We start from the raw sequence: 25,012 nt of genomic DNA on the forward strand, positions 1-25,012 counted from the left end.
GCATTAAAAAAGCCAACTCATTCACCTAATGACACAGTCACACACACAGAAAAAAAAAAAAAAAGCATGGCAATCACTTTTTCCTGTCAACGATTGATTGAGAATAGTTGTGGCGACCACTTTTGATTGGTGGGAGCAGCAAGCAGGTGAATTCTGTGCATTAATATGAATAGACATCTGACTATTTTACAGGATAGACAATATAAACATATTTAAAATTAAAGGAATTGAAATGTACATTGTGCCTTGGTTTAGAGTGTCTGGAAGAGTCCTGTCTCAGTCAATTATAGATGATGTGAGCGGGCGGGTGTGTGTGTTTAGGGCACGGATGGCTTGGGGATAGAAGCTCCTCTTGAGTCTCTCTGTCCTTGCCCGGAAGATGCGGAACCTTCTACCAGATTGCAGAAGTTGGAACAGTTTGTTGCCTGGATGGGACGGGTCCTTCAGTATCTGCGCTGCTCTAGTCTGGCGTCTCCTGGTGTAGGTGTCCTGAAGCGGGGGGAGAGCAATCCTGCAGCAGCGTTCTGCTGTACGGATCACTCTCTGGAGAGCTTTTTGGTCCTTCACACAGCTGTTCCCAAACCACGATGTCATGTTCTGTGTGAGGATGCTCTCCACAGCGCCTGTATAGAAAATCCTGAGGATCTTTGGAGAGACCCTGAACTTCCTCAGTTGTCGTAGGTGATACAGGCGCTGCCTAGCCTTTTTGGTCTGGACCTGAATGTGGGCAGCCCATGTCAGGTCTGAGGAGATGTGGACACCAAGATACTTGAAGGACTGCACCCTCTCCACTGGAGCTCCATTGATGATGATGGGCTTGTAGTCTCTGTGCTGACCCCTTCTGAAGTCCACCACCAGCTCCTTGGTCTTGCTGACGTTCAGCTGGAGGTGGTTGTCCTGGCACCACGATGCCAGATTCTTCACTTGATGAATGTGGGCCGCCTCATCGTTGTTGGAGATGGCACCCAACACCACTGTGTCGTCAGCAAACTTCACAATGGTGTTGGAGCCATGGGTGGCCACACAGTCTGAAGTGTAGAGGGAGTAGAGCAGTGGCGAGAGGACACATCCCTGAGGTGCTCCTGTGTTGATGGTGATGCTGTTGGAGAAGCACCTGCCCACCCTCACCACCTGAGTTCTGCCAGTGAGGAAGTCCAACACCCATGCACACAGACGGCTGTTAAGTCCCAGATCCCTCAGCTTTGTGAACAGTCTGCAGGGCACTATTGTGTTAAACGCTGAACTGTAATCAACAAACAGCATTCGCACATAGTTACCCTGTTTCTTGTCCACGTGGCTGAGAGTGGTGTGTAGGACGTGGGCGATGGCATCCTCTGTGGATCTGTTGGATCTGTAGGCGAACTGCAGCGGATCTGTGGTGTCTGGGATGGAGGAGGAGATGATGTTCTTCAGCAGCCTCTCAAACACCTTCATTACTACCGAGGTCAGTGCAACTGGCCGGTAATCGTTCAGGGATGAGGGTTTGCTGTTCTTGGGCACAGGGATGATGGTGGATCTTTTGAAGCATGTGGGGACCACAGACTTCGCCAGGGACTCGTTGAAGATGTAAGTGAACACACCTGCTAGCTGGTCAGCACAGCAGCGCAGCAGACGGCCGGTGATGCCGTCTGGCCCCGCCGCTTTCCTTGTGTTCACTCTCCTCAGTGCCGCTCGGACGTCATGCTCCGCGATGCTGGTCACCGGTCTCTCGCTGATGACGTCACTGTCCTCGGTAGTCAGGCGGTAGATAGCATTAGCCGCCTGGCTAACCTCGAAACGGGCGTAGAACCGATTCAGCTCGTTGGTGAATGCAGAGTCGGCGTTGATCGGCGCAGTGTCCCTGGCTTTGTAGTCCGTAATGGTGCGTAGTCCGTGCCACATACTCCGTGTGTCGCCCTGGTGGAAGCGGGACTCCACACGTTCCCGGCACCGGCGTTTGGCATCTCTCACTGCGCGCCGCACGCCGTATGAGGCCGCTTTGCAGGCGCTCATATCGCCAGTGGCGAGACCCGCGTTGTAGGAGGCGGTCCTGGCGTTTACTGCAGTGCGGATCGATCTGTCCATCCACGGTTTCTGGTTTGGGAATGTGGTGACTCTCGCAGTGGGGATAATCTCCTCCGCTAGCATATTGACGAAGCATACTGCTACTTCCGTAAACTCGTTGATGTCGACTGCGCATGCTCTGAACATGTCCCAGTCTACGTCGTTGAGTGCGTCCTGTAGCGTAGCTTCTGATTGGGCAGTCCACCGTTTTACCTCCCTCTTGGTCACGTCTTCCCTCCGTATGCTTTGTTTATACTGGGGAATGAGGAAGATGGCGTTGTGGTCAGACTTCCCAAAAGCCGGGTGTGAGACAGCTTTGTAGCCCTGCTTGTATGGCGTGTAGCAGTGGTCCAAAATTCGATCCCCTCTCGTTGGACATGAGACATGCTGGTAAAAGTTTGGCATGACTTGTCTGAGGTTCGCTTTGTTAAAGTCTCCTGCTACAATGAGGGCTGCGCCCGGGTCCTTGTTTTGAAGCGAGCTCAGCACATCATGTAATTCGGACAAAGCCATACCTGTGTCCGCTTGGGGTGGGATGTAGACCGCCGTGGCGATGACTGAGGTGAACTCACGGGGCAGATAGAAAGGGCGGCACTTAATGCTCAGGAACTCCAGATGTGGCGAGCAGCCGCTGGAGAGAGTAGAAATGCTCCTGGCATCACACCACTTTCTGTTTATCATGAAACACACTCCCCCACCTTTGGTTTTGTTCGACTCTGCCGTTCTGTCCGCGCGGAGCACAAAGAATGAATCCGACGGAGTTACGGCCTGGTCCGGCACGGTGGGGGTCAGCCATGTCTCCGTGAAGCACAGAATGTTGCAGTCCCTCATGTCACGTTGGAAGGTGACCCTTGCTCTTAGGTCATCGAGCTTGTTCTCCATGGATTGTACATTGGCCAGTAGGATACTGGGCAGTGGTGCGCGATGCGCCTGCTGTCTCAGTCTGTTCCTAATACCAGCGCGTTTTCCCCGGCACTTCTTTTGTTCTGTTCTCCGCGCCGCGTAGAATCTCAATAAATAAATACAGAATAAATACAGATGATTGTCGACAGGTTGCAATCAATCTCAGTCACTCTGTGCCAGTGAGTCCATGTCATCTGCAATGGAGAACCAATGTTGTCAAGCACCTTTATCATTTTACAGTTAAATTGTAACAATGCAAAGCAGCTATGTTTTTGTGCAAAATTCTGGACTCTGAGAGCAATTAGATTTTTTACGATTTATCACAACTATTCACCACATTTTAGTTTTAATTTAAATGCCAACTTGACCCCATTCAGTCACAAACTCATGGCACAGTGATGCCGTCTTCTTGTCTTTTGGAAGTCATTTTAAAGATGCCAACTGACTGCAAGCAGTCGCAGACCCGGTGTTCATCTTTAAAGTAATCTTTGTTCATTGCACATAACCAGGATCATTTTGATATTACTGCAGTCTCACTAATGTTTTCCACAGTGTAACTGTAGCATAGATGTAATGCAGCAATTACAAATGTTTGGGTTGCTTTTATTAGCATACATTTTGTTAGTAATGACATGTAAAAGGTCTTTTGACTGACAGTTGTGGTGGTGGTAGCAATCATGATGATAATATTTGTTTAAATATTGATTTCACCATGCCCATGATGAAATAAATTTGACTTTTCTCATGAGGAAAATATAAGAGAGGAAACTGACAGCGCCTCAAATATCTCCTCAATCGCAAGAAAGAGAAAATGAGTCTATCAGTTATTTTTAACACTTTGATGTATCATTGATCTTCATCTATTTTTTATACCCTGCTCATTGGAAATTCTTATAAATAGTTCTAGTGTCACACACTGTGCAAAAGGTTTACATGTCAGCTTCTGACGAGAGAGAGTGACATTTCCATTGTACGGTGCAACTGGTTCCTCTGTGCATAACACAAAGTCTTTGACCTTTTGACGTAGACTAGGTGGGAGAGAGGGGCAACTTATGCTGTCACAGACATATGACAGACTGGAACCGATGGTGCTGCAATTCTTCAATTCAACATTCAACAGGCAGAAGGATCAAAGAACAGTCAAAAGGAAGCAGGGGGTGGACGGGCTCAGCGAGAGGGAGGGAGAGAAAGAGAGACAGGACAGAGAGTGATTGACAATTGCAGCTGAGACTCAATTTTAACTTTAATCGGGGAGGAGCAAACGGCTGTGGGACCTAACTGGCTCTGGAGGGCAGTAAAATATGGCTTCTTAATAACTATGTCTGCTATAAATCTCAAAGTGGATATTTGATTATAGTTTTTGATGAAATACACAGCCTCCACAATCCCGTCTATCTCAAGAGGTACACTTTGAACTAAAACTGAAACTGGACCATATAGTTAAATGAAGATAATAATAGTGAGAAGTGTGTGCTTTCATTGTCCCGTGTGTGAGAGAGAGTGTGTTAAGTGGCCCGTGGTCAGATCCTTAGAAGGAGCTTCTGCTGAAAGGGCTGTACCACAACAGCATGGAAAGCAGCCAACAAATGCTGCCACAATTACAGACCTCAAGTCTCTGGCCTCCATAGGAGAGTAAGTCAGTCAGCCTTACCGGGAATGACAACATGAGAAAAAAAATCAGGAAAGGATGATAAAACAAAAACTGCCCTAAAGCCCATCTTCAGTTAGGCCGACCACCTGTCATCTGCAGCTTATATATAACGAAGGACAGATATTATTAAGTGGTATTACATTTTTGTTTAGCTTTCCAAGTACTGAACTAGTCCTTAAAACTCAAGACAATCTAAAGTGAATACCAGAACTCAAGCAGTGTATGAAACTGCTGAAACGGGCTAACGAAATGACGTTGCGTTCCAGATTGAGTCAGAAGCTGGAATTTTCAACTGTAAGGCCACCTAAACTCGGATTTCCAACTAACAATAACAATCCAAGACTACTTCTTAGAGTAGGATGTAAACGTAAACAGTAGTCTAAGGAGCTTGGAAAGAAAAGCGTCTGAACTTCTTTAAGTTGCTTGAAGTCGTTTCACCTCTCATCCCAGAAGCTTCTTCAGTTCAGTTCTCATCCTTCTCAGATGAGAGGTGAAACATCTTCAAGCAACTTAAAGAAGTCCAGATGCTTTTCTTTCCAAGCTCCTTAGACTACGATGACCTGGATGACTGAGAATCTTCACAGACATATAACATAAACAGTAGTTAAACTTTAAGGATTTAAATCTGTCTAACAATGTTATGTATCTGTGACTCTGACCAGGCTCTACCAATCAATGTGCCACAGCTTTTAAGTGACAAATGCATGAATGGCTCTACCTTGCTCAGAAGCAAAACAAGTCCTGTGTTTTTCATGCTTTTCCAACTTTCCAACTAGAACACACTGACTGACATCATGGCTGACGTCACTCCCGAGTTCCAAGGTATGAATTTTGAGTCAGCTGGAACATTGCACTATTATTGTAGGATGTTTTGTATTATTGGGACTTGCCCCTTGCAAGGAGGAAGTGTTTCTGTACGGGCCACTTCAGGCTGGCTCTGAAAGTACATTAAAGCCCATACACTCCATTGTTAAAATGCATAACCTGATAGCTTTAAAAAGCATTTCTACAGTATGGTACAAAGCACAGTTTGAGCCTCTATTAATATTTTTCTCATTCATAACAACTGCAAAGTGTATGCAAATTTTCATAACGCATCTTTTTGAACACTGTTCAGGCTGAAAAGTTAGTAAAAAGTTTTTGGTGGACAGATGTGCTGAGAGGAGCAGCTGTAGACAGTCACAGTCAACTAGGCCTGTTTTAATACATTTTAATACAATTATCTAACAAATAATATGACATGTGAGGTACAGCCAAGTCAAGAAGTTACTAGAAATTTGCTCATCGTAATGTATTTTTTGTGAAGTGTGCCATTTATTGTTATTAGAAAGTACACCATATGGACAAAGTACCAGACTAACCACAAATATGAAGCTCCCAGCACATAGGTTTTGAGCTGATGTTAACCCCAGAAAAAGTTTGGAACTCCAGTTACAGAGTGTAACTTTGATGTATTGTGTGCATACTGCTGCAATGGTTCATTGAACACTTTGGAACTCTTTGAGGAAAGGGCAGAATTTTCAGAGACTGGCTTATTGGAACGGTAAAGTACCATTAAAGTACCACACTGGAATTCAGTGAGCTTTTTAGAACAACCCATCCTTTCACCAATGTTTGTCTAAGTAGCATGATTTTTAATGCCTGTAGTAATGGCAACACCTGAATTCAAAGATGCGTATGGCCCAATATGGTTGTCTAAAAAGTGTATGTATGTAACGCAGTTTATGCCCTGCTAACTTTTTCACCCATGTGTGGTCATTCTTAAAAATGTAATTAAATGAAAAATCTAAAAAAATTAAATATGAAAAAATAAACACACAAACACCCAAAACCTAACACTGAGGCTTCAAAATTCAAAATCCAGAACTGAGTAGATCTGTTATACAGTCTCAGGGTACAGTAGATGTCTCTAAAGCTTAAAGAGTAACAAGACCTTTGCTAGGCTGAGCTGCTACTCCTTAATGACGAGAGAAAGAAGAATTGATTCTATAGCAGAGTTGCATTAATATTTTATAATAAACACACAGGCTCTATTCCATTTGTTTCATAAGGTTTTATCATACTAAAGACTGAAAATTATGGCAAAAACTGACCCAAAAGGCCATTTGCATTCTGTCAACAAACAGACAAAGGAAGTTTAAATAGCATCCCTGTGCCAGCTGAGGGTCTCATTTCAGACCGGCCATATGCTCGGATGAAGCATCACGTCATCAAGGACACACTAGTACGCTCATTGTGTGGCAGAATTCTAAGGAGGCAGCAATGGGACGTGCATGTGTATTCATTTGTTTGCGGATGGCCTGCATACATTACCACCTACAACTTGTACAACCACATCGCTACTCAAAGTTGCGCGCGCACACACACACACACACACACACACACACACACACAACTGCCTCTTCTTTCATGGCACTCAATAGCCTGAGAAAAAGTCCTTTGTCGTCCTTCGTTGTCGTGACGACGTGCCTGGATCCAGTGAATAGAGAGTGGAGGTCCAGCTCTCCCAGTCTGTGGGCATTTTAATCAGCTTGTCACACTGTCTGTGGACTAAGAACACTTGAGCTCTCCTCTGCCCTTCTTTAAGCCAGAGTTGCTTCTTATTAGTTTTTTTTTTTTTCTACCATTATTTTATGATTCAGAGGCTCTGGTCAACATCAGCCCTGATTTTCAGCTGGATTATTGAATTACAGAGCTGACAATGACAGAAGAAAGTGCCACATGTAACCACGAGACCAATAACCGTTAATATGCCTGGCCTGAAACCAGAAAATCTGCTCTGCTTTGTGCCAAACCTTCAGTTTAATAAGCTTTATGGTTATGAAACACGCAGTGTGTCTTCTCAGATGCGACCCAGAAGAAGCTGAAAGTAACCCTCTTCTATTCCCAGAGGAACTTATTGCTGGATGTTTGAGTTTGAAAGAAAGACCCGTGAACATGATCTGTTTTATTCATGCAGCTCATGACCCCTAGCCAACCCTTGACTCATAACATGCTAAGTGGAGCCAGTCCTGCATCCCCTCCTGTCTCACCCATCTCAATATATACTCACGCCTGTGTCTTTCCCTCTCTCTCTCCCTCTCTCTCTCACCATAGCCCCCCCGCCACCAATGCTGGTATCTCAGGCGCCTATCTGAATGCCGCACATTTTCTGAATGCTTGGTGAGGGAGTCTTTGCTGCTGTTGTCCTGCACCATTAAATCATTATATCAGTTCTTAAAAACAACAGAAATCATTTCCAGAGGTTAGACAGGCCCATTTTAAACTTTACTTGAAAACATGGTCAAACCAGTTGGAAATATGAAACTACTGGCAGACTGATAAATGAGCTGGGTCACTTCTGCTTTCACACTGACTCTTCTGTATGTTTGCACAAATCAAATATCAGCAAGAGAATAGGCTACTTTAGGCTACTTGTGTTAGCCCTCACGCAAAGGATTCTGATGAAGGATGTCAAATTATGGTGACTATAAACATTCCTCCATTAATTTCTCCCAGCCTTGGGAAGACGAGGAAAAACTTGTTTGGATTGGTTGCTGCTACTTGGTTGTTAGGAACCACCTGACATGTCATTGCCTGTCCCTAATAAGTCACTAGAAAGTCACCTTGCATGCATGCAAAGGCAGTCTACTTTCATGTAAGATGTGTTTCATCTGCAGCCAGGGCACCCATGCTGACATAATCCCCCTGAAGCCTCTAAAAGGGACTAGTGACAGGCGTTCCTAATTCACATTTCATTCTGGATCATGCTCTACAGTCCAGCAGGGGTTTTTTTGTCCATTACTGGTGGGCACTTCCTGGTCCTGGTGAGGTCTTTACAGAAGGTAGAAATGGTTGGTTAAACAGCTTTAATATCAAAACGTTGTCATGAACACTAACAAAAGATAGTTGGGCAATTATCCAAGTAGAAACAAAATCTATGTAATTGATTGAGCAATGTTGACCAAGTAAGGCGTAACTAGGTATTGGTGGTTACGAGTGGAGTAAAGGTCTTACTCAGCAAACCCTGACGTCATGCCACATTGAAGGTCATTATTGACATTGATGAAAAAGAACATTCAATTCAATTCAATTTTATTTATATAGCGCCAAATCACAACATAAGTCGCCTCAAGGCGCTTCATAGATACAGAGAAAAACCCAACAATCATATGACCCCCTATGAGCAAGCACTTTGGCAACAGTGGGAAGGAAAAACTCCCTTTTAACAGGAAGAAACCTCCGGCAGAACCAGGCTCAGGGAGGGGCGGGGCCATCTGCTGCGACCGGTTGGGGTGAGAGAAGGAAGACAAGATAAAAGACATGCTGTGGAAGAGAGACAGAGGTTAATAACAGATATGATTCAATGCAGAGAGGTCTGTTAATACATAGTGAGCGAGAAAGGTGACTGGAAAGGAAAAACTCAATGCATCATGGGAATCCCCCGGCAGCCTATGTCTATTGCAGCATAACTAAGGGAGGATTCAGGGTCACCTGGTCCAGCCCTAACTATATGCTTTAGCAAAAAGGAAAGTTTTAAGCCTAATCTTAAAAGTAGAGATAGTGTCTGTCTCCTGAATCCAAACTGGAAGCTGGTTCCACAGAAGAGGGGCCTGAAAACTGAAGGCTCTCCCTCCCATTCTACTTTTAAATACTCTAGGAACAACAAGTAGGCCTGCATGATAAAGCAAATATTTTTTTTAAATGGAGCATTAAAAAAAACAGATGCACATTATAAAATATTACACCAGTATGCTTTGTCAGAACAACTGGTCTAATATTCTCATTTAAGCTCTATTTTTTTCTTTGCACTTGAAACACCTATTCTTTCAAAGAAATACCTATTAAATATGTATGTATGTGTATGTATGTATGCTATGTAAAAACCATCAGATTACCAGATTACTGTGGAGTTAACTGACTTTGCAAATCTTGTAGCAGGATTTAGCAACTGCTGTAGAAAATGCCCACTGGTGAGGAACAATTGAAAGAGTACATTTAATGAGGGAGCTAAATACTGAAGACTTAAGTCATAATATTTTGACAGATTACCATTTCCTGTTGGTTCCTTTATGTTCAAAAACGTCTTCGGCTCATTTAGCTTCAAAAGTGGTATTGGAGTGTAGACAGGTGGAAGGAACATCCTTGCCTTCTGTCAACAAGCCGTGTGAAGGACAGCTTCATTAGAAAGAAAATGGACGCCCCACACCCCCGCACCACCAATTCGTGGACACGCCTATGCCACCCCCACCCCCACCCCCCAGCTTCCTGGGATAGGGCGAGGGAACAATCTGAGCAGGTCTTTTAGAGTGGGAGGTCTTCAATTGTCAAATGCTTAATAGACTGTGCTCTCTCCATCTTCCTCAGGAATATGCAAATACACACACACACACACACACACACACACACACACACACACACACACACTCTGAGAGTGTCCATACTTGCAGACATTACCCTGCTATCTAAATAGGTGGCAGAAAATCAAAGATGATTGATGAGTGGAGTCTGGTTGTGTTGAAGCTCTAAGGTGTGTGATTGTGATCTGGGGACAAAGGAATTATTGCCAAAGGTTAAGCATATGACGAAACTCTCAGGAAGGCAAGAGGAGGCTCCTAGATATCATTAATCACACAAGAACTGCTGTTTATATTCAAATGTCATCTATTTCAGTCAATAACCAACAGTGTCACTGACATTTTGTGGTAATCAGCTGCAGTAACATCGACTGTGGTAAAGTCCAGCCCTCGAGCCCTGGTTTAGAGTGTGATCCAATCAATGCTTTCTTTAACATGTGTTAAAGCATAATTGAATATGTAGGGAGCCACAAAGACAATGTGCTCCATAATGAGATGGCCAAACCACAACCACCTCCGACTGGGTCGTCAAGAGGGTACGTGGCTGCAAATCAGTGAATCCAAACAAATGCCAACCAACCTACTCCAGGAAGCATTCAGAGGTCTTTGTTCAAGAAGGGGCGCGGGCAAGGACCCAACACTAATATGGCTAATGGCTTAAGGAACCCCACTGCTTCTTTAATTGAAGCTGGCTCTCTGACATCGAGTGGGGTACAGAGAGGAGAGGGTGAGATAAGAAAGAGCAAAGGCGAGACCCAGAGAGAGACTGGAGAAGGTTAGGATAAGATTTAACTCAAATCTTGAAACAGCAAGGAGGGTGTGTGTGTTTGTGTGTGTGAGTGTGCGCACACGCATATTTGGGCCTTGCAGGTCTGTGTGTGTGGTGGGGAGTCTGCATAGGGACTGTGTAGCCAATCAGGATTTCCCCAGAGGTCTTAGGACACCTGGGATCATCAATGATTGATCAAACTAGATGCTTTAACCAAGGGAGAGATGGGTTTGGAAAGGAGGGGGGGGGGGGGGGGGGAGTGAAGAGGCAAGAAATACAAAGAAAGCTGTTTTATGTGTGAGTGCCTATATGTGTGATAATAAAAGAGAAAGAGAGAGAGCAAATTCTAACAAGACAAAAGACAGAAAAGACCAGAAAAAAACAACCAAAGTGGGCAAAAAGAAAAAAAAAAAAACCCCAGAACAAAAGAGGATAAAGGAAAGCCAGATTCAGTTCATTGTATGTGAATCTAAGAGAGGCCGCTGTGGAAGCAAACATCCCCATCAAAGCCAAACCGCTGCAGCCCCAAAGAGATCCCGCTGCCTGCCCACATGGTTTTGGCTGGGCTCAGACCAGTGAAAGGAAAACAGAATCTTAGACTGATCTGTATGGGCTAGAAGATAATGCTAGGCACACACACACACACACACACAGAGAGAGAGAGAGGGAGTAACTTATATAGATATAAACTACATCATTGGACAGGTCAGACTAGACCAACAACAAAAACTGAATGTCTTTTACTTTCACCAGCTTTAAAAAAGGCCCCAGCGGTAGAAAGTAGGTTAAGTCCATTTACACAAATAGAGTACTACGTTTCGATTTCAAAGGCTACCATGCAAAATCTGCTATAATAAGGCTAAAGTGGTTTTCCTTTGTGCCCATTGTCATGTTCAGATGTCTATGGGTAATGAGCAACTCCCAACAACTACTCTAAAACTGCAAAACAAGAGGGTTCTTTCTATAATAAAGTTGGCATTGTTTTTATATATTTCAAGTTGATTAATACATTTGTTCAAAATAAAACTAAATTAAGTAACATTATTTGACCTTTCTTAGCTTTTAATGAGTGAAACTAGATATTTATTTCTAATATTTTACATTTTGAATGTAAAGTACATATAAAATGTATTTAAATTTTTTATTTTGCACTAGTTCAACATAAACACTACCAGTCACACGTTTTAGAACACCCCAGTTTTTCCATTTTTTATTGCCAATTATGCAGTTTAATGTCTCATTGCACTCTGAAATGAAAGCATAGTACAAAGAAGCATTTGGAGTTTAAAAAGAAATCATCAAATCAATTTATAGATCAAAATTTAACCTAAAACCTTTGATACAGCCAACTTTGACAGATATAACAGATATTGTAGGTTGCTTAGCTTTCACTCTTCTGTCCAGTTCATCCCAAACCAGCATGGTGGGGTTTAAGTCTGGAGACTGTGCTGCCACTCCATGTTTTCAAGCTTACAGTCTTGTTCTTTTTTCCTCACGTAGTTCTGACATAGTTTGGACTTGTGTTTTTGGTCATTATCTTGCTGTAGAGGATAAACTCCTGACCAACTACGCGCATACCAGAGGGTATTGCATAGTGCTGCAGAATGCTGTGGTAGCAGTTTTGGTTCAGGGCGCCTCTCACTCTGTGCAAGTCACTGACCCTGGATGTAGTAAAACAGCCCCACACTTCCTCCTCCACGTTTGACAGTTGATGCCACACACTGTGGAACCATCCTTTCGCCTACTCAGCGACCTACAAAGATCCTATATGATGGACCAAAGATTTCAAATTTTGATTCATCAATCCATAAAACCTTCTTCCAGTCTTCTGTAGTCCAGTGATGGTGTTTCATGGCCCAGGCAAGCCTCTTTGTCTTATTCTGATGTCTTAGCGATGGCTTTCTTGCTGCAACTCGTCCTGTCAAACCTGCAGCTTGAAGACTTCTCTTCTCTTCACAGTTGAAATGGAGACTTGCTTACTGTGACCACTACAAAGCTGGGAGAGCAAAGGAAATGTCTACCAATGCTACACTTGGTCAATTGTAGTCAGCATTAGTGTTTATTTGTTATTTCGGCATATGTATATGCCAGTTTTCACTGACATATACATATACTGGCTGGCACAGTGATGCATCAGTATCAAGAATCCAGTGATGTGTACTCGAGTCAAAGGCTCCCCTTCATGTAGATGGAGCATTTTTAAATATGCTTTATTTGATGAAGCCGTTTAAAGGATCTTGAGTACCTCAAACCACTGCTAAAGACCCCTGCATAGCAGCTTACATTGGCTACTTGGCTGCTCTGCTTGGTACTATGTTCAAACTAGACATGTGACTCAAATATCTATTAAAATCCAAATGCAGATAGTCTTGTACTCTTGAGTTCAGTGAAATGTATATAGTATTTGAGTCTGATTACACAAAACTAAGAGTAAAACTGGGGCTGAATGTATTATTGGATAAAGTCCTGCAAACTGAACCTTTAACACATTAGGTGGTTTAAGTACAGAAAAGGGAAGTAGAAAAAAGTGCACACATTTTTTTTTAATACATTGAATCTAGAAGGGTGGTGTGTTTTTATTTAGAAGACAGATTATGGGACTGTTGTTGTTGAGCTCCACGTGTATTGTAATCGTCATTGTTTGGAAACGTAGGGCACGGCTGAGCAGTGAAACCTGCTTCTCTCGGCGGCTGGCTTTCGAGTAAAGCAGATTGGCTCCGAGGGTTGCCTGGCATTGTTGCTGAATGTCTGAATAAAGACTCAAATCCACTCCCTGTGTCAGCACTGCTGCTAAGAAATGCATTATTAATGAGAATAGTCTGACTGATGCTTGGGATTAATTACAGTAGCTATGAAAGGACCCCCCCCCCCTTTCCCTTTTTTTTGTCAGAACAATGAACCCAGCAATATTTTTTGTCTTTTCATTCAAGATGAAAATTAAACAGTGCAAGTGGTTTACAAGAGTCTTGATAGTGAAAACATTACCGTGTGGTTAGATAATTTGCACTCCACACTCTAAAGCATGCCATACGCCTCGTATTTTTCTACACTTTGCAGAGCAACAGTTGCACTGGCTGCGTTTTTGTCACCTGCTTGGTCACATGGTCAAGAGCTAAAAAGCTGAGAGCCTTTTCCCTTTAGACCACTTGTAACCTCTTCTGTTAATAGGCTCCCTGATAATGCAGCTGGGTGAGACATCACAATAGCACAGCCAACATGTGTTTAAGTTCTTTTAGTGAGACTTTGCTTTTATAAGTGCTTTATGAATCATTTCATTTAAGGCAATAAATGCTCCAAATGAACGACATGAGGCAATAAATCATTCTCATATCAGTCCGAGTTCCTCTTTGGAATTTTTACAGTTATTTGAGGTAGGTTAGATCACTACCTTTATATCCTGCACTTTTATTTGGCTCCCTATGTCCAGATTATTTCTCCCTCTGAAATGAAAATAACAACAACAAAAAAAAAGAAAAGAAAAAGAAACAACAACACAAAAATAGGACTATACTTATATAACTAAAATAAAATAATATATATAAGTTTATAACTAAAGGTAATTGCAGCTGTCACACTTTATAATCATTTATTGTAATCAAATAAAACACCTTTTTCTTTTTTACTCTTAGCTCTGTGTGATCTCACAGAGAGCAGATATTAACATTGTTATCTCGAGCCCGCAGCTGTTGGTGTGAGCACAAAGGCACCACCTACCTGCTGGTCAAATCTTTCGGTTGAGAGCAGCAGTCAATCAGAAGAAGCCTAGTTTAAAGGGAGAGGGAAGGAAGGTAAAATTCCTTGTTTGAGCCAAAGCAATTCTCATCCATCAATCCATTTTCTACCACTTATCCAGGTTCAGGTCGTAGTATATCTAAACAGACAAGCAAACTTCCCTATTCCTGTCCACCTCTTGCAGCTCATCCGGGGTAACGCTGAGATTTTTCCAAGCCGGCCAAGAAATATAAAGCCTGCCCCGGGCCCCAAAACACCTCGACTAGGAGGCGTTTCAGCAGCCATCCTAGTAAGACGGTCGAACCACCTCAACCGGCTCTACTCTGAGTCCCTCTCAAATGACCAAGCTCCTCACCCTACCTCTAAGGGAGAACCCAGCCAGCCTTCAAAGGAAACTCATTTCTGACGCTTGTATCGGTGACCTCATTCTTTGGGTCACTACCCAGATCTTGTGACCATAGGTGATAGGGAAGTATAACACTGGTAAATTGATAGCTTTGCTTTTACACTGTGTACAATTGAATGTCATTACATTCCAAGAAAAATCAAAAACTACCAATAAGCGTGATGCACGTCTGTCGTGTCACGCCAAAAAGTTCCACTGTTTGCTGAAAAACTAGTAAAATTAGTAAAAACAACTAAAAATGCACTGTTCATGATGGCAAACAATAACACAGCTGATTATTTAAAATTATCAATACCAAAATCACTTTCATGGCATTCTACACTATAAGCAGTGTGTATCAAAGCACAGCTCCAAGCTGGCATCAACAATTCCTCCACTTTCTCTTTAAGCTTTTCATTTTGTGCCCAGCTGTTATACAGAGGTGTAAAGCAGTGGTGTTTTTAAGGTATTTTTGAAAACAAGAAGAATACAGAATAGTGCCAGCCTCAGCCTGCAAGTGAGAGTGCTGCTGCTACCTTAAAACCACAATTCTCGAGCCACATTTGTCTGGCTGTCATACAGCTGACATGACTGGGGTACAATTTTTCTCACTAATCTTGCAAAAATGAAGGTCCTGACAATAGCTGATGACTGGGTGATCACCATGTGAATGTGGCAGCTCCTCCATCCTCCTCATTCATCATCTCAACACACAGGCAAAAATGCTCATTCGTGCTCACTACGGGTTGTTGTTGGTTTCAATTAGCGGAGCCAACATCTGACACCGGGACACTGGAGTCTCTATTGATTGGCTGAAGCTTTAGAAGTGCATGTGTCAAGGGCAACTGGGGTCAAACTGTGGACCCCCAGGATAAGAAAAGATTCAAAGAATGACAGAAGGGAGGGACAGAGGGAGGAGAGAGAGGCAGGCAGACATGGCCTGTATAGATATGGCTCTGTAAGAAGAGGGGGTAGAGGAAGATCCATTTAAATGGAACACAAAGCCAGAAGGCCAAGGTGTGTATGCATATGTGTGTGTGTGTGTGTGTGTGTGTGTGGTCGTGATGCTGATGGGATAAGGATAATCTGGTCTGTAAAAAGCAGTTCAATATTCAAGGCAAAAAGATTTTTATAAATGCATACTAAATGTTAAAAAAAAAAATCAGCTTTGGTTAGTCAAGGGTTAAAGTTAGTTTAGGATTGGGAATGACTGTAGCCAGTGCAAACGTGTGCAAGTGTGTGCGTGTGTGTGGATGTGGATGTGTGAGTGTATGAGTTAGAGTCTGGTGGGGTGGGGGGGGACCTTCAGCAGCTGGACAAACAGACTTGGTCTGACTACTGTTCAACTAATGGAGACCACATACACACACAGGCTCAATAACAACAACTTGTGGGCCGTTTCTCATAATGCCAGCACCCTCTTTTATGTGAAAGCTTGATCTTAGAATAATAAGCAGGTTGCATAGCCTGTGGGCTGAGCCTGTTGGGAGGTATCATTGGTGTAAACTCAGAACAATAAAAGGGGGCAAGGACCCCACCTGGAGATAGATGCCGTGTAGCAGCTACCTTCTGTCTACAACCATGTAGTCAAGCTCCATATATTAAATATCGCTGTGTCAATGAACTTGGGAAAAACAGCTAGCCTGATGTCATCCAAAGGGAAGGTGCAAAGGTAGGTGAGGTGCAAAAATAAGGGTGCTGGTATGTTTCTGTCAACTCCAGTATGTACATCTACTGTTACACCGACATGTAACTTTGCTGCAGTATTTTCTTTTATGTATTATATTATGTCTGTTATGTTGTATTTGTTATGTTATGTTTCTGCCTGTAATAAATTCAAATTGTTTTATGTCAATACTTTGGTACATTGTTGTGTTGCTGTGTACTTAAACCTCCAACACACAGACATGAGATTCAAAAGCAGCTTCCTTTTTCCAAGACTCATACTGTACACGATGGACACAGTCACCCGCTGGTATTCTGTGTATTCTGAACCCTCAACATTAATGTTTTACCACCATGTTAGTTTTTTGGAACTACAAGTTACTATATTTGGGAAAGAGGCTGGAGTTATCAGGTAATGCTAGCGACCTTGGTTAGCAGGCAACATTTAAGTTGCAAATTCATTCACGTTAAATAACTTGGCCAAGAAAAAGAAAAGAAAAAAACCCACTATGTGCAGGTGAAGCTCTTTTTTTTTTTTTTTAAATCTCTAAGGTTAGCCTATCCTCTTATCTTGCAAATAATAACTTTTTGCTTTAGTGACTCCCTTGTTTAGAGTTACTAAGTTATGTGAATCCTCAGATATCACAAACACACCTATTAATTGTTAAATTAATTGACTATTTTTATATAAAAAGAAGTCTTCTTAAACTATTACCTATTCTCATTCTATATTTTCCGGTGTGGTAAGAATCTTTATATAAAAATGCGTCACTACTTCAATCTACTGCTGAACATGAAATTCATTTTTCTGAAGTGAAAACAGTCCCACAATAGAGACACTTGCTTTCGGTTGAATTGCTGTGCAAAAATCTTTATATCAGTTTCACTTCCTTCGCACCAACAGCCTGTGAATCGTACAACAAAACAGATTTACTCGTTCATGTTGGGAAAATAAGTCATTTTCTTACACTGTGCTATTTTCCAAATACCTAGTTTGCTGTGACCAACAGAGCAGGTGAGCCCGGAGTGTGACAGAACTACAGAGGTGCACATCAAGCTGTCAAACATTCAGGTGTCTATAAAGATCCAGTTACTGTGTTTGGATCATTTCCTCCTGTTCACTTACTGTGTGGTCGACTATGCTGTAACCACTATGAAAATCTATACTCCCCGACTACACCCAGACACACTGTGCTCACTTTGGTTAGCCTCCCCACTGCCACATCACTTGTTCTGTTACATACATATTAAGTAAACATAGCCGAGAGCATCCATATACTTGTTTCCTGCAACAGGAAATTACACTTCCACACTCCATGCCAATAAATAAATAAATAACCCAATGTATATTTTATCCATTATACATACAAGAGTTATTGTTGATCACCATCTATTAATGAACCATGACTCAAGAACCCACTGAGATCTTAACCGTGCAGAAGTGACTGATAGGAAAATAACACTGATACTGTTTTATCCTGCTACAAATAATTTATTTTTTGGTACTTAAATTGTGTATGACTGCTATATGATTAATGCACTTATCATCCTCTTTTCTTCTGTGCAAGAAGAGAAGAAAACATAATTCTGACAAACATCAAAACAATTCACAAACTTCCCAAACAAAGTCTGCGGCTAGGCTATGGTTACGGTTAGAGTTGGCTTAGACCTCAAAGGGTTTACTATCACAAGACAAGAAAAAAAATAATCATGCAAAATCAGCCAATGCAAGTTGGAAAGTTTGGGGCTTTTGATCACGTAAATGAAGCAAATTATAAAGTTTGCTTTGGCAGGCATTATTCACTATGCTGTGACGTGTCGTGGAGCAAATTATGACTCAACTAAAGCTTAATCACAAGTGCTTGCCACAGCAGGTAGCTCCATGTATTTGATTTGGCGGTTTTTAATGCCAGATGCCCTTCCTGACACAACCCCAAAGAGATCTGTGTTTCCTTCTGATATCAAACCAGGGTTCTTTTACTTTTTAGGTGAATGTGTAAACCACTACACCTTGCAGCCACTGTTAACCAGAAATGTATAACAGCAGCCACATGTCAAATTTAATTCAGTTTTATTTATATAGTGCTAAATAACCTACATGCGATTTATATAGTAAAGACCCTACAATCAGCTGACCCCCTTTGAATCCTTGCTTATAGGAGGACATCTGATTATTAGGGTTTTCTCAGACAGTGGAAAGGAAGAACTCCCTTTTAACAGGAAGAAACCTCGGGCAGAAACAGGCACAGCGAGGGGCAGCCATCTGCTGCAGCCGGTTGGGGGTGAGGAGAGGGACAAATGTTAACTAAGTGAAGCAGTATAGCAGTAGGAGCTTTACTCCCTAAGCAGACCATTTCTCACTTTACTTTATAGTCCTTGCGTGACATATGGGCCCTTCCTTTTAGGGCCTATATTTTCTAAAACCTGCACAAAGGGGTTCAGGAGTTTAGTTTCTTTAGTTCTTTTTCAAACATAAAATAAAATTGGTAAAAAAAAATGTATTATGACTTTTTTAATTCAGTGATTCTAAAAACCAGCTGCGTTTTTAAAGTGAAACGTAGCATCTACCATAGCAGGGGGGAAAGGAGACAAAAATCTCAGCCAATTCAAAATGGATTTGACTATAGGATTATTACAGTGCATAACTTCAGCACTGACCTAGACATGAACATACACAAATCAAGGAAAAAATACAATTTCCACTAGGGTTCTAGCTTCCTTATATCAACAGCCTTGGCTTTATGTTAATAAGAAGGCATGTTTTGATTATGGCTGACTGCCAACTGGATCATAGAAATGCGGCAGACTAGTGGACTGCCACGGTCGAACCGGTCAAACAAACCATCTAAATGATTTCCTCCTCTTTCTGCTGCAGCTGCTGCATTTGGAGTAAGCACACACCAAATCCCAGTTTTTCTCTGCTACACTCCGCCCACAAGGCCAAGATCCTTTACTAAATTATACCATTCTGCTCGTCTCCTCATCTAATATAACATTGAGTGAGCAGCCACTCAAACGCTCGGAACAGTCTGGCAGAAAAGCATCTATCTGTCAGTTCCCATGAGCTAGAGAACAGGGTAATTTAAAGCCACTTTTCAGGTTCAATACCAGCCTTCCAGAGAAATCTCACATAGAATGAGATCAGCATTTCCTGCTGAGTTACTGTTTAAGCATAATTGGAAGGCCAGCATTTATTGCACAACTAAATAAAACATACAACCAACGCAAAGAAACTAAGTTAATTGATTGTAGAACATAGCTTTCTGAATTTACTCGTCAGACAGATTAAAAAATTCTAGCCAGAATTTGCAGATTAGCTGTCAGGTCAGTTGTGCATGTAACTGTTGAATCCGTGCTGCACAGGAAATCAAGTAACTTCTGTACAAAAAAGCAATGGCAATCACAGAAGTAGGCTACCCAGATGTTTGCATTCATTAGAAAAGCAGAAGTGAAGCCAATTACTTCCAACAGACTATTGAGAAAAAAATATAACTTGGAAAACAATATATTCAACAGGGTTCAAGTCCTGCATTGTTTGGTTTATGAAGGATGGGACTGTGAGGTACATCAACACGATAATACCAAGACAACTAGCTATGGTTGCTAACCTAATGTTTGCAGGAACATTATTGCAAGTTTTAAGTTATTTCAGACCACAGACCGCAGCCCTTCCATATCCTTGACTTTTCTGACATCCTGTTAGCATACATGTAATCTGGAAGGCTCATTGTCACATGCGACTGTCCAAACATCAATCAAAACTTTCATGTGGTTTGTGATTTGTTTTTAAATTAGCAAAGGCCAGCTTTATCTTCCCTACGCTCCGTTTGAAGTGGACTTCATGCTGATCGTTCCTTGAGGTTTTATGGTTTACTCTTCAACTTTTTATAACTTTCCCCCAGTTTCTCATTAATCAGGAGGAAGCATAAGAGGATTTTAGTTTTATCCACCATGAAAAGTGCCAAGTGAGCTGATTTGAAAGTGAAAGAATAATCGAGAGCAGCAAATGTAAATATTATCCAATTAAGGAAGCAGTTAAGTAGCGAGTTGCATTTTCAGTAGGGTCTAAACTAAATTCAACTTTTTCAAATCCAAAGAGCTATTGCTCAAATAACCTCATTAATACCAGTGACTGTTTAACACGGACAAAGTAAATGGCAGCAGTATGGTTTACTGATGATCAATAGCCTTGGACAGTTACAGCTCTGCCCTCATCCCCTCTCTTGAGTAGCCTAAGGGGATTGAATCCATCTACTGTCTGTTGACATCTAGACTGACACTCTAAAAATCCCTTTCACTGCTGATAAACCTGAGGATTAGACAAACAGCCGAGTAACAGCGGACCCCTGCAGACAATGAAGAAAGCAAAGCTGACTAAGCCTCTGGACCTTACTTTTCAAATATACAAACAAGTAATCCATTAGCTCAACTGACAGCAGAGTGAAGCAGCTGAGTTGGGTGTGTTTGATCAGCCAATTCTCACAATGTTATCTTGACATTTGTGCAAATTATATTGATCATTCATTGACCACTGGTGATTTTCAATTGTTACTAGCAGTCATTAATTCAAGCCTGATCTTGAGAACTAACTGTGAAACACTGTTAACACCCATGGCATTAAATGGCAGTTGCCAGTATACCAAAGAGCTCAAGCAGCTTAGGCATGTCTTATAAAAAAGGAATGCTCCACCTGTGAGTCAGCCACATCACTAGCATAACTCTACTGGGTCCAAAGGCAACTGCCCAGATGCCTAGGGCTGGATTTCAGGGACAACAGTTTAGTGGGAAGAGGGTTTATGTTTCCAGCTTTGCAGCAACTGGACATACATGTAACTGTCTAAAAGTTTAGGCAGCATGGACTCAAATATGTACACAACTCTCTTTAGTGCCACCAAGGACTAGGCTCAGCAATCAGTCAGACCCCTGATTACCATCAGCAGATCCAACGTCATCAGTGATGTCTCAGACACAAGCCTCTACAAAGAACTGGAAAAGAGCGGAAAGTCAAATCTGAAATCCAATAAAAATGGTTGCATTATGTACAGCAAACAGATGCTGTTTGAACAGTCCCTAAAATGGCATTTGAGGGGGATGCAGATCGAGTTCTTACAGCAGAGTCATTTCAACCTTCAACGCAGAATATAAATTATGCTTATTAGTGACATTTCTTCTGAAGGCTTCTGGGTTTTGACATGAACAAGATCAAGATGTCATTTCCTTTTAGCTGTTGTAATTAATTAACCCAATTCAGCAAGAGTGCCTTATATGTATTGTAACTCTGTAGTGAAGAGGGAGAGTTAGGGGCCTAAAGAAGTAATACAGAATGGGGCAGCTGGGGGTTTAGGGTTTTGTCTAGAGCATGAGCTGCAGCCAGAGCTGAGGCTCTCCAGGGAGCTTGGTAAAGGGACCAGGGATGTGGCTGAGGCAGGGCACTGGTGGATAGTGGCACATGCACAACTGTCCTACGGCTGAGGGCTGCTTCAGAACAATAAAAGCCACACCCTCTGGGTTTAATAAGGCATGCCTTCTTCGGACCTATTGTAAGAAGATTACCTTTTCAAAAAGGATTACATGAATGAGGATTAATGTTGACCTTATTGTTGTATTAGCTAGGGATTCTATGCTATTCCGGATATTGAATTTTTTTTAATCCAAATTTTGATACTTCATTCTGAACATCGTCTTCTCAGACGAAGCTGCCCGGCAGAAAGGGAGAGCAATATTAAAGTTACAATTCAGCCACGGTACACAAACACCTACAGGCCAAAATTACGGAAATATCAACCCCCCCAAGAAAACATCAGTATAATATTCAAGCTTTCCAGCTTCATGTGCAAGTGTGATAAGCAATCCAAAGAACAAAGGGAGAAGATGAATAATTTAGTTATGGAAAATAAAAAACCCAATTAAAAGTTGATAAGAAACAAGAAAAAAAGGGCGGACAGCAAGATAAAAACTACTAATGTGTTCATAAAATATCAGCTAGGAAAGAGCTGCTAACACAACAAAGAGAACAAGGCACTCCTTTATCCGCCAGCATTATTCTGCGATGAAGTAAGTAGCTTGCTCAATGGAAAGTTTTGTAAAATAAACATTATTAGTAATATAAGTTACTGTCACATCTACACTCATTGTGAGATTATTTTATTTGTATAAAAAATGCCGTTTCCTGTCCATGAACAAAAAGGTAAGTGTGGTAAATATTCTTAACACCTGGGCAGTAACACATCTTCAATCAAATTAAGGGGCAACCACATAGGACGCATTATGCTTTCTTCTAAACTCAAATGAAATACCAGGTATTGTACACCACACTGCAGAAACATTTTTAGGACACTGTCAGTCAAGCACTACAAAACAAGAAGTCTGCCTTTGAAATTTCTCTAAATTATTCTAGAATATTACTACTTTTCTTTGTGGAGTTCCTCAGAACAAAAGTACAATGAAATTGTACTTTTTGAGTCAATCTAATTCAAATTTCTACAAACCTGTCAGATTTCCCACTAAAAAAATATCTTTCCTACAATTTCCAAGGGGCATGTTCTAAATCATAGGAGATAAATTGTTAGATAAGGTGTTGTAGACAATGAGTAACGAGCTTTCCACTTCCTAACACCGCCAAGAAAAGAAACCTTATCTGTGGATTGGTGGTTATCTGGGCACCCCCATCCATCTGCTTAGTTAACTGATTCTACCAAGAAGAGTTCAGGCTGAATTATATTGCACCCTTCCAGCGGAACCAAAGATATGAATCAAGATTCAGTATGTGACACGTGTGTGTGTGTGTGTGTGCGTGCGTGCGTGCGTGCGTGTGTTCGCGCGCTTTTCTTGACAAACGCCCTGCGCCTCTATTGTAAATCCTGTATGGTCAATAGGATGGGGGAATTGAAAGGGGGTTTCCATTTAAGTACAGTGAATGAAAGCTTGCTCCTAATGAAAAGGAGTATTTATTAGGCTGCCAATCTGACTGTCAGCCAACTCCCGCGAGGGCTTACTGAGGCCTAAGATCCAATCTAGCCAGGAGATAGCAAGCGTATCTGAAGCAGGGTCAACCAAATGTGAGTTGTCTTAACTAAGCTTGGAAAACCGATAAAAGAAGCAGCTTGGAGTTAGAGAAGAGAAGAAAATACAGGCCGAGAGCTTGAACAATGCCTTTTAGTTTCCTTTATCTTCCTAGGGATGCCTGTGGCCACAGTGGTGCCCCAGCAAGTGTTCTCTGCAGAGTCTCCACTCCCACACCCTACTACCACAAACACACACACACTCAGAAGAATGTACCATAAGGGACCACCAGCTGTTGCAGTGACCGATATGGGGAACGCCCTAATACTTCTATCATCAGAATCTGGTGTGCACATTGTCCCCCTCTCAAACACTGATGCACCTACTTGGATAGGCTGTTTGCTCTCTCATTTCTTTCCATGCCAGTTCATGTTTCTGATTATGATTAAGCAAACAAGTGCCTTGAAATCACCTAACAACTTAACAACACAGTTACTCATTAACAAGCGCTCATCAAAACTCAGCAAGGGATCACATCCTTTCCTGTTTTTATGATTAGCAACCGATGCCTGTGTTACTAAAAATGCTGCTAAAAATATATCTCACATCCTACTACGGTATGTGACACCCGAGAAGGTTATGGATGAGACGGCCTGCTGGGGAGGCTTCTGATTTCAAAAGGAAAAAGCACTCCGTTTACTGTTCCCACTCATTTCCACTTTTCTCACTGTTTAAAGGCAAACTACTTAACCTACAGTGCAGTCAACACTTGATACCTATAAATCAAAAAGCCCTGTCCTTGCTGCATGCGTGCTGAGCAGTCCTGCTTCTGTGACTCACAGAAAGGGCTAGAAAGCGGTGGTTTGAGCAGCATCACTTTTTCAATGACCAGCTGCAGCTGAAGTGGCCTTCGACCCATTCCTCTCCGTGTGTCTGAGAGGTTTGGGCTCCGGAAGAAACCTAAATGCTAGCTGTATGCCACATATAATGAGCATAATGAGCCACAGTTTGATTTCAAAAGCTCTCCATGTAGAAATGGCAGCCGCCCTGCGATACTGTTTTGGGTGTGACCCAGAAGATTTCTTGCTGTATGGAGTCTGAAGCCTAACAAAATTTAACAAAAGGTTGTAAGTGATAAACAGAACTAAATTAATGTGTGTTAGTTGAAAGCATATAAATCCTTACATGTTATTTTAACCATTCTGGCTTTCTATTATCATTCACTTTTTACTATAATTTTTAAACTCCCATATTTTTGAATGTCCACTGTATGTATTTCTTTTTTTTTTTACTTTTGGATCTCTCTGTGTGTGTAATAGATAGACAATAGATTCACTATCTATAGATTCAGCCTTCCAGATAGATTCACTATCTATTGTCAGTCATACATCAGAAACACTTGAAACAGTAAAGTAAAATAGACTAATATTTAAAGCTAACAAAAAACATGAGCTAATGTCGATTCCAACTTTTAAGTTAGTTCAGAAAATTACAATACATTAAACAGACTGAATACACAACTTATT

At 41.9% G+C, this 25,012-nt stretch overlaps 2 protein-coding genes across 4 annotated transcripts in view; both read right to left on the reverse strand.

The window, feature by feature from the left end:
- Positions 1–25,012, reverse strand: part of plxnb1a (plexin b1a) — an 87,103-nt gene that overhangs the window by 57,073 nt on the left and 5,018 nt on the right. The gene's annotated exons all lie outside the window — the stretch shown is intronic.
- LOC146645074 (uncharacterized) lies at positions 22–14,436 on the reverse strand. Its single transcript, XM_085394265.1, has 3 exons — positions 14,417–14,436; positions 1,364–3,140; positions 22–25 (listed from the first exon to the last, which is right to left on the reverse strand). The coding sequence occupies exons 2-3, from the start codon at positions 2,923–2,925 to the stop codon at positions 22–24; spliced, it is 1,566 nt and encodes a 521-aa protein (XP_085250391.1). The 5' UTR covers positions 2,926–3,140; positions 14,417–14,436.

This window comes from Rhamphochromis longiceps, linkage group LG20 (genome assembly GCF_057381845.1).
Source record: "Rhamphochromis longiceps isolate RC_006_pf linkage group LG20, R_longiceps_female_GT1.1, whole genome shotgun sequence".
Classification (NCBI taxonomy): domain Eukaryota; kingdom Metazoa; phylum Chordata; class Actinopteri; order Cichliformes; family Cichlidae; genus Rhamphochromis; species Rhamphochromis longiceps.